At 43.7% G+C, this 13,433-nt stretch overlaps 1 protein-coding gene across 2 annotated transcripts in view; it reads right to left on the bottom strand.

The window, feature by feature from the left end:
- Window positions 1–1,301: 1,301 nt before the first annotated feature.
- Window positions 1,302–13,433, bottom strand: part of RBM46 (RNA binding motif protein 46) — a 703,675-nt gene continuing 691,543 nt past the window's right edge. Inside the window, exon 6 of one of the 2 annotated variants that reach the window (XM_078676964.1) lies at window positions 1,302–2,263. In XM_078676964.1, the coding sequence (XP_078533090.1) occupies window positions 2,085–2,263 (179 nt within the window). In that variant the 3' untranslated portion in view covers window positions 1,302–2,084. The remainder of the gene's footprint in view (window positions 2,264–13,433) is intronic. The other variant, XM_078676965.1, reaches the window with a different exon arrangement.

The raw sequence follows: 13,433 nt of genomic DNA, 5'->3' as shown, positions 1-13,433 counted from the left end.
GATCTATACTGGTATTGAGTCAGAACACCTACCATACAATAACGAGAAAAAATATGTTTATTTCTCCTCGTTATTTCCTTTTCCCGTGTGTGCTGCATTCTGCAGCACATACAGAAAGAGGAATATGTCTCTTAGGATTACGTTTGTGCAGGAATGTGTACCTTCCTGCACAAAAACAATCCTGGCAGTAACGCAGCCACCCTTGCAGCATAGCACAAGCATGCCTGTGTTTATGCTAGGCAGCACATAGGGCTTTGGTGTAAGGAGAGAGAAAAAGTGCAACATATCTTAGTAGATATAGCACATTTTTGCTGTCTCCATTTCATGTAAAGCAGCAGCTTTGCCTGCGGCCCTGCATTGCGTGAATCATTGGTATATATGCCATTATGTGCTATTTCAGTAATGACTATATTCAATTCAGTATACGTCACTCAACAAGAATATGCTTTATTCATATCATGCATCAAGTGGCTATTCATTTTGCTGTGTATCATGTATGTTTTGAAGCACTTTAATCTTTTGTTTAGGTGTTACTTTACATGCTATGCGTTTCAGAAAGTGTCAAAAGTATACAGCTGTAATTTTGACAGTAACTGCTTTCCCCAGTTCAATTCTTTGAAGTCATTGTTGCTTAGTTTTTAGTGTGTACATCTTAACTACGCTGCATACACCTCCACATTCTAACCCCTTCTTTGTGCAATTTGCTACCAAGTCAAACTCAACACAAGCTCTTATTCAAGGAAGATCTGAAGACCTTGATGCTTTCTAACTGCTACTACCAATCTGTGTCATTTATGTACTAACAATGCTCAGAGGCCATTAATTGTATAAATGAGTTAAAATCACATCCCCTCATCCCTTTCAAACCACAAGCCTGACAATATACATAATGCCACCATGTATCACACAGTATTGGCATCCGTCACAAAAGCACATGCTGAATAAACATTATCACACAGGAAAGGTTTAAATAAAATAGGAACACTTACAAACAGAGTAGGTTTTGAGCTTGTGAATGAAGTCTTTGTTTTAATCATTTGAAAAGGTGATGCATGCATAATACACAGCTGTTGACACTTTTGCAGCTTCTTAAAGTTCATGAATATATTTTATCATTGTTCTTAACAAGCTTCCCTGCTCAGTCTGTTGAGAGCAGTACAGTCATTCACTTTAAATATTCATCACCTTCCAGCACCCTGTTACCCTACAATCTTCACCATGTAGACCTCCATGGGGAACTGGATCACAGGGCAGTTATTTTCCCAAAGTAGGCAGATCTTAAACAATAAACACACTGAACAAAAACAAACCACTCTTTAATAGGCAGACCAAATTTAATGACAGCTTTTGAATCCAAGCAGAGTTATTGAACAACACATGATTTCAACAATAAAAACACATCACAACTTTCCTTATTGTAATACATCTACATATTGTTAATGTAACAAACACTAAATACGTTTAACAGATTAAACTGTGACTAAATGACCAAAATAAGACATTTTAGTGACTATTTGTAAACTCCATCACACAAATGAACAAAAATAAAGGTAAATAAGCGTGTTCGCCTTCACTTGTTAACAAATAATATTCCAGCGTTTGTTTGAAACGTTATGTCTGAAGTACAGCAAAATACTTAAAACAAATAAACCTCCACCACTTGTTTCATAATACATAGAAAGCTAATTTCGCAAACATAACATTTCCTGATAGTAGAAGAAAATAGATATCAATGGTAGTAGATGTTTTGGTTTAAGAAGAAGTAATAGGAAATCAATGGATTTCAATGTTCCCACTCAATTTGATAAAATACATTTTGGTTAAAACAAGAATGAATTGTAGCTACTGCCATTAGCAATGCCAATAGAAAATATGTAATGCCCATTCAAACTTTATTATATGGCAAATTCAGCAAACGCAAGCTTCTTAATAACATGTGACAATGTCACCATTTACAATAAATATATCTTTTCTTCAAGATCTGCACATTCCATCAAAAAGGTAAAACAAATTAAATTTGTGTTATCATTTATAAAGAAACATCAACAGCACTACGTCATTATTATCCAAATCCAACTTTATATTCAGAAGAAAGAAGCCTGATTGGAAATATATAAGCACTGTCCAAAATGGATGACATTAACCAGAGGTATTGTTGGTGACAAGGGATAAGAAAAAGGTCTTTTTGAGTATGGACGATCACTTGTTGTCCCAGACTGCTGGCCTGTATTAACACAAGAAATTATATCCACTGAGCAGTAATCTGAAAGAAAAATGTGTTAGTAAAGCAATTTAACACAAACCATGCAATGTCATAGAATTATCTTCAATTACACAATATGCTTAAAATATGATTTGGAAAAAGAATGGTCCTATTTAATAGTTACTCATTATAGTGGTTCTTTTAATTGTATACAGTACACAGCCAGTACACAGGAGTTCAGGCCATCAGAATGCAAAATACAGACCACGTTAGGTAGTAAAAATGGCTTGTAAAAGAAATAAGTGCTACACAACAATACAATTTCAAGGCCCAATCTTACACCATGACTGCTCCTTTGTAGAGTCCCATTCCAGGCTCTTTAAGGAGGATGACCTGGAGACATGTATTGACAATATATCACCTGCAGGAAAGGAGACTTTGGAATACCAGAGAAAAAATGATGAATAAAATGCACTTAATTGTATGCCCACATAGAAATTCCCTGGATTCACTGGAGAAATATGAAGCATCTCCAATGACGGAGAAGGGGTATTGCACACTCACGACACCAGAAGAAACCACTGAGCTAAACACAGCCAAAACATGGGTGCACTTGTAGGAAAGACCATCATAACAGAAGGGAGAATGGATGATTTAGGAGACTGACAGAGGCAAGCCGAAATCAGATGGAAGAAAAAACAAGTTACTTACCTGTACACTGTGATTCTCCTGTATTGATATTTTCCACAGAATCACATGGTCGGCGAGATGGGATTCCCACCATAATTATAATAAGTATTTGAAAGCAAAGCATTAAATAGTAAAGCATAAACAAGTGACATTGGTAACCAATTCACATACTTTTAATAAGAACCATTCTCCAGCCTCGACTTCGGACCTGGGGATCTGGGTTCGAGTCTGGGTAACGACGCCAAAACCTCCTGTGATTCTGGGCAAATCACTTAATCTCCCCGTGCCTAAAATGAATGTGTGTCCTCATGTAATGTACCTGGTGCTATGTAAAGCGCTCTGATACCCGATTCGGTTAGGGTCTAGTTCTCGCTATATAAAACTCAGCAAAAAAAAAAAAAAAAAAGAGAGAGCAGCTCCTGGATCACTCTTTCCCTCAAGGGCCATCATACCTCAGATTTCTCAGCACTAGTGTAAAGGTAAAACAAAAGAAGTAGACAATGCAGTGAGCTCCTTTAATTGGGAGGATGGAGGGTTGAATGAGAATTCATGAAAGATATCAATACTAGAGTGTCAAGAGTGTACAGGTAAGTAACTTATTCTTTCTCTAGTACTGAATCTTTCACAGATTCACATGAGTGAATCCAAATAGCAAGCAGTGCATATGCTACACTGTAGTGGTGGGAAGTGCATAATGGGGAAAATACTAGGACTTGCTCATATTTTTTAAATGGTTTATTTTTCTCAATGTAGAAACTTAGGCATCTTTAAAGTCTAAGGTATGAGGAGCTCTTTCTGTCACGTTGGTATGGTTTCGGAAGTAGGTTTTCAAAATTATTGGTTTATTATGATAAAAGGCAGAAAGGCCTTTAGGGATAAGGTTAGGATTTATTCTTAAAATTAATCTGTCATCCTCAAATTGCATATAGGGCTGCTTAATAGTGAAGGGCTGGATCTTCCTGACCCTCCTGAGAGAGATTTGTGCCAGTTATAAATATATTTTTCAGGAAAAATGTTAAGTTGCCATTATGTGTTTCTTTTAATTGAAGGAAAAGCTCGTAAGAAACCGCTTAAAATGCCAAGATCTAAAATCTTGGAATTGCTGAAAGGTGGACAATGACTGGCTTATGCTAAAGGACAGAATATGATACAGTAGAATCTGTTCAGTAGACAAGAAAGGATGACTGTTGTTATGAGAACATCATATGCAACGCGGGTCCACTTTGCTTTTTATGATTTGTTCGTAGATTCGGCTATAGCCTCGTGGTAAAATGTCTCTGAATTCCTGAGGAATATTTGAGAGATGAAATTCACTGAACTCAGGAGCCAAGCAGATAAATTAATAGACTCCGGTGTTAGACAAACAACTTGACCCTTGTTCATTGTGATCATTTCTGGCACTGGTCTGAGAGAAATATGATGTTGGTCCGACATGAGAAGTTCTGGGTACTGAACTGTCTCAACCATGCTGGGCCACAAGGACAATTTGACGCTGTTCCCTTTTCATCTTTTTCAACAGCCTGGTAATGAATGGCAGAGGAGGAAAAGCATAAGCAAATATCCTAGTCCATTCAATTTGGAAGGCATTCCCCATGATCCCTGTTGGACTTGGCCCTTTTTGCAGGGTCATCCCTGAACTTTTTGCCATCCTCCTGTATTTTGTCTGACCTGCTTTTGTTGGTTTTATGACTCTGGGCACTTTACCACTGTTGATCAGTGCTAAAGTGCATATGCTCTCCCTATTGTAAATTGCTGTATGAATTAGTCATCCAATAATTGGCTGGTTTGGTTTACTTGTCAGACCCTAGTACAGTGCCGTGAGTGTGCCCAGGGCTTCCAAATGCTGCTAGTGGGCTTGCAGCACTGGTTGTGCCACCCACAGAAGCAGCCTGTAAAAGTGTGTCTAAGGTCTGCCATTGCAGAGTCTGTGTGCAGTCTGGTACTGTCATGCTGACTGGGCAAGTGCACCCACTTGCCAGTCCCTAAATCTTCCCTTTTCTTCATATCAGACACCCCTATGGTAGGCCCAAGGGCAGGGTGCATTGTAAGTATAAGGTAGGACATGCCCTGGTGTGTGGCATGTCCTAATAGTGAATTACAGCCATTTTCGTTTTTCACTATTGCAAGGCTATCTGTTCTCCATAGGCCAGAATGGGCAGTTAGATTATTGCATTTTATAATCCTAACTGACGCAGGGAACATGGTAGAAATTCGAATTTAGTATGCTGAACTCAGAATGATAAAATGCATCTTTTAGTGGAGTTGGATTTAACATTCTGTTTTTGAAAATACCACTTTTAGAAAGTAGGTATTTTCTTGTCTAACCATCCAAAGCCTGCCTCTGCTTGGTTGTGTATTCCTTGTCTGGTGTTTTTGAGTGAAAGGGCTGGGGATCCCAGGAGACAGAATGAGTCAGCCCAGTGATGAATAGAGATATCTGCATCTAGATGGGTGGGAGGAATAGCACCTGGGACCTGAATAGGACTGTGCCCGCCCCCCACAGTGCTGGCTCCACCCCCTGTGGTGCGTCTGATGTCTCTGCCCTGCACTGTGAAAGAAGAGAAGGAATCATGTCAACAAAGTGCTCCAGGGCTGTGATTTTCCTCCACAATGCTGGCTCCACCTCCTGTGGGGCGTCTGATGTTTCTGCCCTGTACTTTGAAAGGAAAGAAGGAGTCATGTAAACAGAGTGCTCCAAAACTGGTTTGGACTAGGCAAAGGCCCCTCTGCCCTCAGAGGACAAAGGATTTTGGGGTATAAATATTGGGACCCTGATCCCAAGAAATTAGATCACTTTTGGACTACAAGAAGAAACCTCTGCTGAGGAGAGGAACCTGACGGAACTGAGGAGAGACTATTCCTAAGCTTAAGTGCTGCTTAGGGGATTGGCCTGCAGTGGTTGCCTTATTGCCAAAGAGAGGAGAAAGAACTTTGTGTACTTTGCTTTCAACTTGGGAAGGATCTCTAAGGGCTTGGGAAAGAGCTTGCCTCCTGCTGAAGTCTCATGGACAACAGACTTCAATCCCCAGCTCCCCAGAGTTCTTTGGAAGTGCCTGCTGCTGTTTAGGGCCTTCAGAGGAACTGCATGTCGCAAGGAGCTGGAAGCGCGACTCAACGAGGAAGAAGCGTGTCGCCGTCGCTACTGCTACCGAAGCACTTCTGAACAAGGGTGTCGCAGCTGGAGCTGTCGTATTGCACCGCACCGAGAGAAGTGTCTCGCAACGAGGAAGACGCATGTCTCCGTCGCTGAGGCTGCCGTCACATCTCTGAACAAGGATGTTGCCGCTGTCGCATTGCACCGCATTGAGGAAAGCGCCTCACATCCCCGGAGAAGCACGCCGCCATCGGAGCTGCTGCCGTCGCATTTTTTAACAAGGATGTCCCAGCTGTAGTTGTCGCATTGTGTGGAGGCTTCACGCAACTGCCTGAGAAGAGTGTCGCAGCTGAAGCTGTTGCCGTCACATCGCTGAACAAGGGTGTCGCCGCTGACGCTGACGCATCGAATTGAGACTTCTCGCATCATCGGAGAAGCGTGCCGCACCTGGAAGATCTTCACGTCTATTTCTTTGCACCGGAATTTTGCCACATTTCCATCTCTGCAACATTACTTGTTATGGAAGCGCAACGCATCGTAAGGTACGCAAAGTGTCGCATCTTAAGAACTGAACTAAGCTAAAACTAGCATCTTAAGTATAGTATTGTGTATTTTTGTCGTTATGGTCTTGTGTTAAATCTCTATAAAGAATACTTATTTTTGATATAAACCTTGTGTGGTGTCTGTTTGTAGTGTTGTCACTGGGTTACTGTATGTGGTCACAAATGCTTTACACACTGCCTCTGAGATAAGCCTGACTGCTCGTGCCAAGCTACCAAGGGGGTGAGCAGGGGTTATTTAGAAGTGTAATCCGCTTATCCTGACTAGAGGCAAGGGTCCCTATTTGTCACAAGTACCTACCTGTGCCAACTAGAGACCCCCACATCTAACAATCCCTTGTGAGGATACTTGGTGGCATAAAAACAACATGTGCAGTTGAGAGCTACCACAAATAGATCAAGATTTGACTTTATCCATCGCTGGAAACTTTTCCCGCGATGATGTTGGTTTAGCTCACACTTGTAGCACTCTCTTGGGTTTTTGCTTAGATTGTCTGTCCACTGATTGTCGATACCTGGAACATGCAGCACCTTCAGGGTGATTCAGTTCTGTATGATCCATTTTCATATCTTTTGAGCTTCCAGGGATAGATGCAATTTTGTTCCTCCCTGTTTGTTCCGGTAGAACATGGTGGTTGCACTGTCAGTACGAACCAGTACCAATAAACTCCTTCTTCTCTGGAGAAATGTTTGAAGGCTTAGAGCTACTGATTTCAACTCTAGGAGATTTATATGCATTTCTATTTCCTGGAATGTCCATTTGCTGCTGATTTCTAGATCCGGCAAATGTGCTCACCATCCTTCCATGGATGCTTCTGTTTTAATTATGTACTAAGGTTGTGAGCAAGCAAACGTCAGGCCTGGGATACATTGTTTTTCTCCATCTAAGACGTCATAGTGATTCTGATTTCTGAAGTGTTCTTGATGATATTATTGAAAGATCCTTCCATTTGAATCCACTGCTTGTCGATTTGTTCCTGCAATGGTCTCATGTACAGTTCAGTATTAGCTGGAAGCAGGAGGGCATCATCACCAAAAAGGACTTGTATATTCAAAAAGAGGTGTACATTCGTTTTGAGAGGGAAGATGCTAGATTTGTAATTCTTTGGATCATTTCTTCTGTTGAAAAAGCTTTGCATGAAATCACATCTAGAATGGCCACAGAAATGATATATTTCTGGATGGATGGAGACAGGATTTCTCTTTGTTCCATGTTAGCCATAAATCCTCGACACATTGGAGACTAGCTCTTGTGGATTGCTCTATGTCCCAGAACATGTTTTTTTTCATTAGCCAGTCATACAGGTATAGGATGATCTGGTAACTGTTTCTACTTAAATAACCTGCTATAGGTGACATGCATTTGGCCAATATTTGTGGCGCAGACTTTACCCCCAAGGGAAGTTCTTTAAATTAATAATAGCATATGCCCACCTCAAACATTAGGTATCTTCTGTGTTTTATGAATAGGAATATGAAAATATGCACCCTGATAGTCTAGCAATGTCATGAAATCCCAATTTAGCAACTACATTATGTCCTGCAACATGATTGTCCTGGACGTTTTTTTTCTCCAGATATTCGTCAGCTGTATCAAAACCAGCACATATCCCAAGCTGCCTAATCTTTTCTTTATAAAGAAAAGCACAAGTAGAAAATTGTGCTCTATTGAGAGTAAGGAACTTCCTCTATAGCTTCCTTGTGTAGGAGTGAGTGAATTTCCTCCTTTAACTGACAAATATGTTGGTGTGACCTCCTGCAAGTTCTATTTCGCGGGGGATCCTGAATGAATTTTAGGGTGTGAACAAGCTGGATTAGATCTAATAACCCAACGATCTCAAAAGATGGAAATCCAGTTACTATAAAAGTTGCAATGGCTTTTGCTGCTGAAGTGAGCAGTGGTAAGCAATGCCAAGGAGTTGTTACTGTTGTCTTGCTGACACCTGTCTTCGTCCTGCGGCAGACGTTTTTCTTCAGGAAGTCTGCCTTGAATAAGCCACGGCTGGTGGAGGGCTCCGTCAACATGTTTCCCAAACAGAGCCCGTTTATTAAAAAGCATGTCTCATATTTTAGTTTTAGACTGAACTTATTAGTATAAAAGAAGTCTGCTTTAGCCAGCGTTGGCATCTTAAGTCCACTGTTTCTGAGACCTAAATCCCATTGAGGATATATCCATGGATATATCAATAATTTTGGAATATGTCTTTTCACCCTCTTGCAGGATGGCTTTTGCTGTTTGTCTTCCAGTGATGATTCTATGAATACCCTCAGACCGTACCACATTTGGCGTGATAACTACCCAAAGTAGGCATCTCTAGAGGCTCTAATGGTCATTTCAGCCATAGCTGAAAATCTTTTCCCAATATTGTCCAGAAGCCTAACCCTCCTTGTCAGGGGGAGTACAGCAAGGGGTGGTCGAAGAGCGTCTCTGGTCTGCTTGCATGACCAATGAGGTAGATTGGGGAATCCACCAGGGCTTTTTTTTGTCAAGGTGGGGTACCACTGCAGTCACTATAGCTGGGTTTTACATTAATTTCAGTACTTCTGCACAAACATAATCCACAATAGAAATAGACCATACAACTTTCTATATGCCTCCTTGACGTTGTAAAGGAAGCAATCATTTTGTTTTACAGGTAGAGGAAGATCAAACCTCCTAAAACCTCATTGTAAGACCACACCGAAGCCGCCTATATTGGTGGAGAAGAACCAACAGCAGGCAATGTTGGAGGAGCCGAAAGTGGTGCAACATAATCATCGCACACTTTTCCTGTGCCAGATGGCTGATTATGAAGAATCTCTTCTTCTTCTTCTGGCTCACAATCATCTTCAAATCATCATCCTCCACACAGTCATCATGATAGGCTCTAACATCCAGGGCTGTGCGGATTGTTACAGCTGACCTCTGATTCCCTCACCAATGAGAGCTGATTGTTGAAATTGTATTGTTGTTCTCTTCACTGATGCAGGGAGCAAAGTATCTCCTCCCTGTGATTTTTTTAGCCAATAAAGATGGACTCTTTTAGATTGGTTTTTTGTTCTTGCATTTGTGAACTTTTTAAAATGTTCCCCAAAAGAGCCTTTTTCCTTCTGCCTCTGTCACTTTTGCAAGTCTTATTGAGAACAGATGTTCCTTCTTGTTCATCTCCAGAAACTGGAGTTTCCATTCCCTTCTTTTATAGCAGCCACAGAAGCCTGGCTTCAAGTCCTTAAGTGTTTTGGCAGAAATTGTGTGGCAGTGCTTACAATCCTTAGGTTTATGATTAGGATGCAGACAATATAGGCACTCTTTATGTAGGCCTTCAGAAAATAGCCTGAATTTGCCACAGGATTTGCAAGGTATGAAAAAATACCTTTTTTAGATCCTTCTGACATTGTTGTCTCTCAGGATACAACAGCCAAGATCTTAACTTCTAGTAGTTGGCTATTAGTATTCACTCCGCTCACACAATGTGGGATAAGAAATCTGAGGAATGGAAGCCCTTGAGGGAAAAAGTGATCCAAGAGCTGCTCTCTGATCGGCTCAAGTCTGCTTCTTATTAAAATGATGTGATAAGGTTACCAATGTCACTTGTGTAAGTTTTTCTATTCAATGTTTTACTTTACACTATTTACTATAATTACTGTGGGACTCCCACCTTGACGACTGGGAAGATTCAAGTATGTAAATCTACGAAAGATTCAATACTGTAGTAGACACATGTTGGGGGCACCAATAAGCCATACAAATGCAGAAACTGGTACAATAATACCAAGCCCATGAGGAACTGTCTTTACAGGACAGTAGTCGAATTAGTTGCCATCACAATTCAAAGCTGCTTGAACCAAGGCTCTCATAATGAGACCACTAAGTAAGAGGAAATATAGTGTAAAATAACTCATTGGAAGTCCACAAATGGGGTTAAAACCAAAAACTGGGATCCAAAATAAACAGATGTCACAGGAAGTACGAGTTACTTACCTTCGGTAACGATGTATCTGGTAGAGGCGACTCTAGCCGCAGATTCCTTCACGTAGAATTATCCCCAGGCGTGAGATTGGATCCGGAAACTTTTTTCTTGCCACAGCATCCCTGCACGCCGGGGGCGGGGGGGGCGACATCACGCGACTCCGCCCAGGTATCGTATGCGTACATGACGTCAGCGCGCCTACGTCATTTTTATTCTGAGAACTTTTCCGCACCACAACGCGGAACCACCAGATAAAACACTGTGGGAGCATGGGAACAGTGTGTGAAGAGCAGAAACATTGGAAAGAAGCGGTGACTAACCACACCACAAGAGTAGTGACAACACCGCAGACCCTAAAGACAGGGAAAGAAGAAAGAGCAAGCAGAGCCCTGCGCCGCCAACCTGCCAGCATAAGACAGCCTCCCATCCCCATGCCCCAGAGACATGGAACATGCGTAGAAGTCATGGCACACATAGGAAACTACTGTAGTGTAGTTCCTATATTCCCAATAGGCTCTGCTCATTTGGAATAATATATCCTATAGATTAGACGTAGGACTGAGGTCGACTAGGTCTCTATCGAATATACTAGACTTAATTGTGTGTGCCAGCTAGCTCAGAGGTCACCAGAAACTTTCTCGAATTCACAAGAAGGGATTAGTCTCTGACAACCGCATAAACATGACGACTTTGTTTCCCCAAGATAAAACTAAGCTACAGGGTATGGTGCGAGGTCTGAACTGGGTGGATACATGGCGGCATCTGCATGGAAATACAAGGGGCTACACATATGTGTCCGCGGTCCACAAATCCTTCTCTAGGCTAGATTACCTTTTTATGCCAGGTGCAGTGCAACACAGGGTGGAAGCAGCGGCGATCCTGCCGCGAGGTCAATCAGATCACTCCCCTATTACGGTGGACATAGGCTTGAGTAGGGGAGAGGAGGCCGTTCCGATGGCGCCTCTCCACATGGCATCTGCAGCAACCAGACTATCAGAAGCATATGGGGGAGGCCATTGCTAATTTTTTGACAAACAATGTAGGGTCAGTGGATGCGGTGAGTATGGTCTGGGAGTCAATGAAACCAACACTTAGGGGGGTGGACATAGCATGGTGCGCAGCCGCACGGAGGAAGCGTAGAGAGGACTTGGTCCAAGCAGAGGCTAACCTGGCGACATTGGAGCTCCGAGCGAGTATGGAAGGGGGAGTACAAGCGGTGGGACAGCTTCTTCAGGCGCAGCAGTCTTATGCGTCCATGCAGCTGGATGAGGCGAAGCAGATTTGGCTGGCTACGCGCAGCCGGCTCTACCAATGGGGAGATAAATCCGGGACGATGCTTCACCGGCTCTGTCAGAGTTCATCTCAGGTCCATGTCCTGCCTGGGACATTGGACGCAGTGGGGGCCCCAGTCTCAGATCCAATGGCCTTGGCGGAAGGGTTTGCCTCCTATTATGCTGATCTCTACGCCCCGCACGAATGTCTCACGGAGACACTGATCGATAAGTTTCTGGCAGACATGCCGCCACGTGCAGTTCCAGATAAGGTGAGGGACCGCCTGGAGCTCCCCCTCACAGAGGAAGAACTAGGCACAGCGCTGGGAGAACTTAATACGGGTAAGGCACCCGGGCCGAATGGGTTCCCCAGCGAATTCTATAAGAAATACCACCTACAGCTGGGGGCACATTATAGAGCTGCAGTAGAGGAGGCCCGGGAGCGAGGTAGCCTCCCCCTGATTGAAGACACGCAGAAATTGTGGTTTTCCACAAACCCTGTCGCCCCCCTGAGCACTATGCCTCGTATCGCCCGATTTCCCTATTAAATGTTGAAGCAAAAATCCTGGCTAAGGCATTGGCCAACCGCCTCCTGCCCTATGTGACCGATTTAGTCCACCCGGACCAAGCTGGCTTTATGCCCCAGAGGGCAACTAGACATAATATCCGCAGAGCGCATGTGGCGGTGGCGGCAGTTCGTAACGCTGGGGTGCCTGCGGCGCTTCTACTGGCCGATATGGACAGAGCATTCGATTCCCTTAGTTGGGCCAATTTATTTGCCCTCCTTCTGCGGCTGAACCTGGGACCCAGATTTTTGTCATATATCCGGCTGCTTTATTCAGGTCTGACGGCCTCGGTCAGAGTGGCGGGCGTTGCCTCCTCTAGGTTTCACATCCAGAGGGGCACCCGGCAGGGTTGTCCCCTCTCGCCTTATTTATTCGCTCTGGCCATGTGGGTGCGCATGGATGCGCAGCTGCATGGGTTCGAGTGGGAAGGGGGCCCGTCCGATAGGATAGCGCTGTATGCGGACGATGTCCTCTTCTTTCTAACGGACATTGATAGATCTGGACCCCGTCTCATGGAAATCATGCGAATATTTGGTGAGACATCCGGACTCTATATAAATCAGACTAAATCTACTCTTTGGGTTCTGCAGGGGCACACCCCGACAGGGGAGTGGGCATCGGCGCTCCGAAGGGCGACAGGAGACATAAAATACCTGGGTGTCTTCCTCTCGGAGGCCCAGCGATCGCTTGGGAGCGGAACGTCCTGCCAGTGTGGGAACGGGCTAAGGCTGACATCAAACTCTGGTCCCGCATGCCGCTGACTATCTATGGAAGATCAGCGATCTTCAAAATGGTGACCCTCCCGAGGTTGCTCTATCAACTGCAGAATCACCCATACTCGATCCCCCCACTGGTTCAGGCAGGTCAACGCGGCCCTAGGACAGTTGCTTTGGTCAGGGGGCGCAATACGAGTGGCAGTGCGAACATGCTTCCTTTCCTCGTACTGTGGCGGACTGGCGACGTCTGATCTCCAGTCCTACTATCAGGAGGGACCCTGCATATGCGTTAGAGCGCCACCTCATGGGGACCACTTCGCTCCACACTCTACTGTATGCGGCGCAGCTACGAAAGCTGCTGCCACCCGGCACGCAGTTGGTTT

The sequence above is a fragment of the Lissotriton helveticus genome, chromosome 2_1, assembly GCF_964261635.1.
Source record: "Lissotriton helveticus chromosome 2_1, aLisHel1.1, whole genome shotgun sequence".
In the NCBI taxonomy this organism is placed as follows: Eukaryota; Metazoa; Chordata; class Amphibia; order Caudata; family Salamandridae; genus Lissotriton; species Lissotriton helveticus.
Note: the sequence above shows the minus strand (reverse complement) of the source record. Positions and strands in the feature narration are given on the sequence as shown.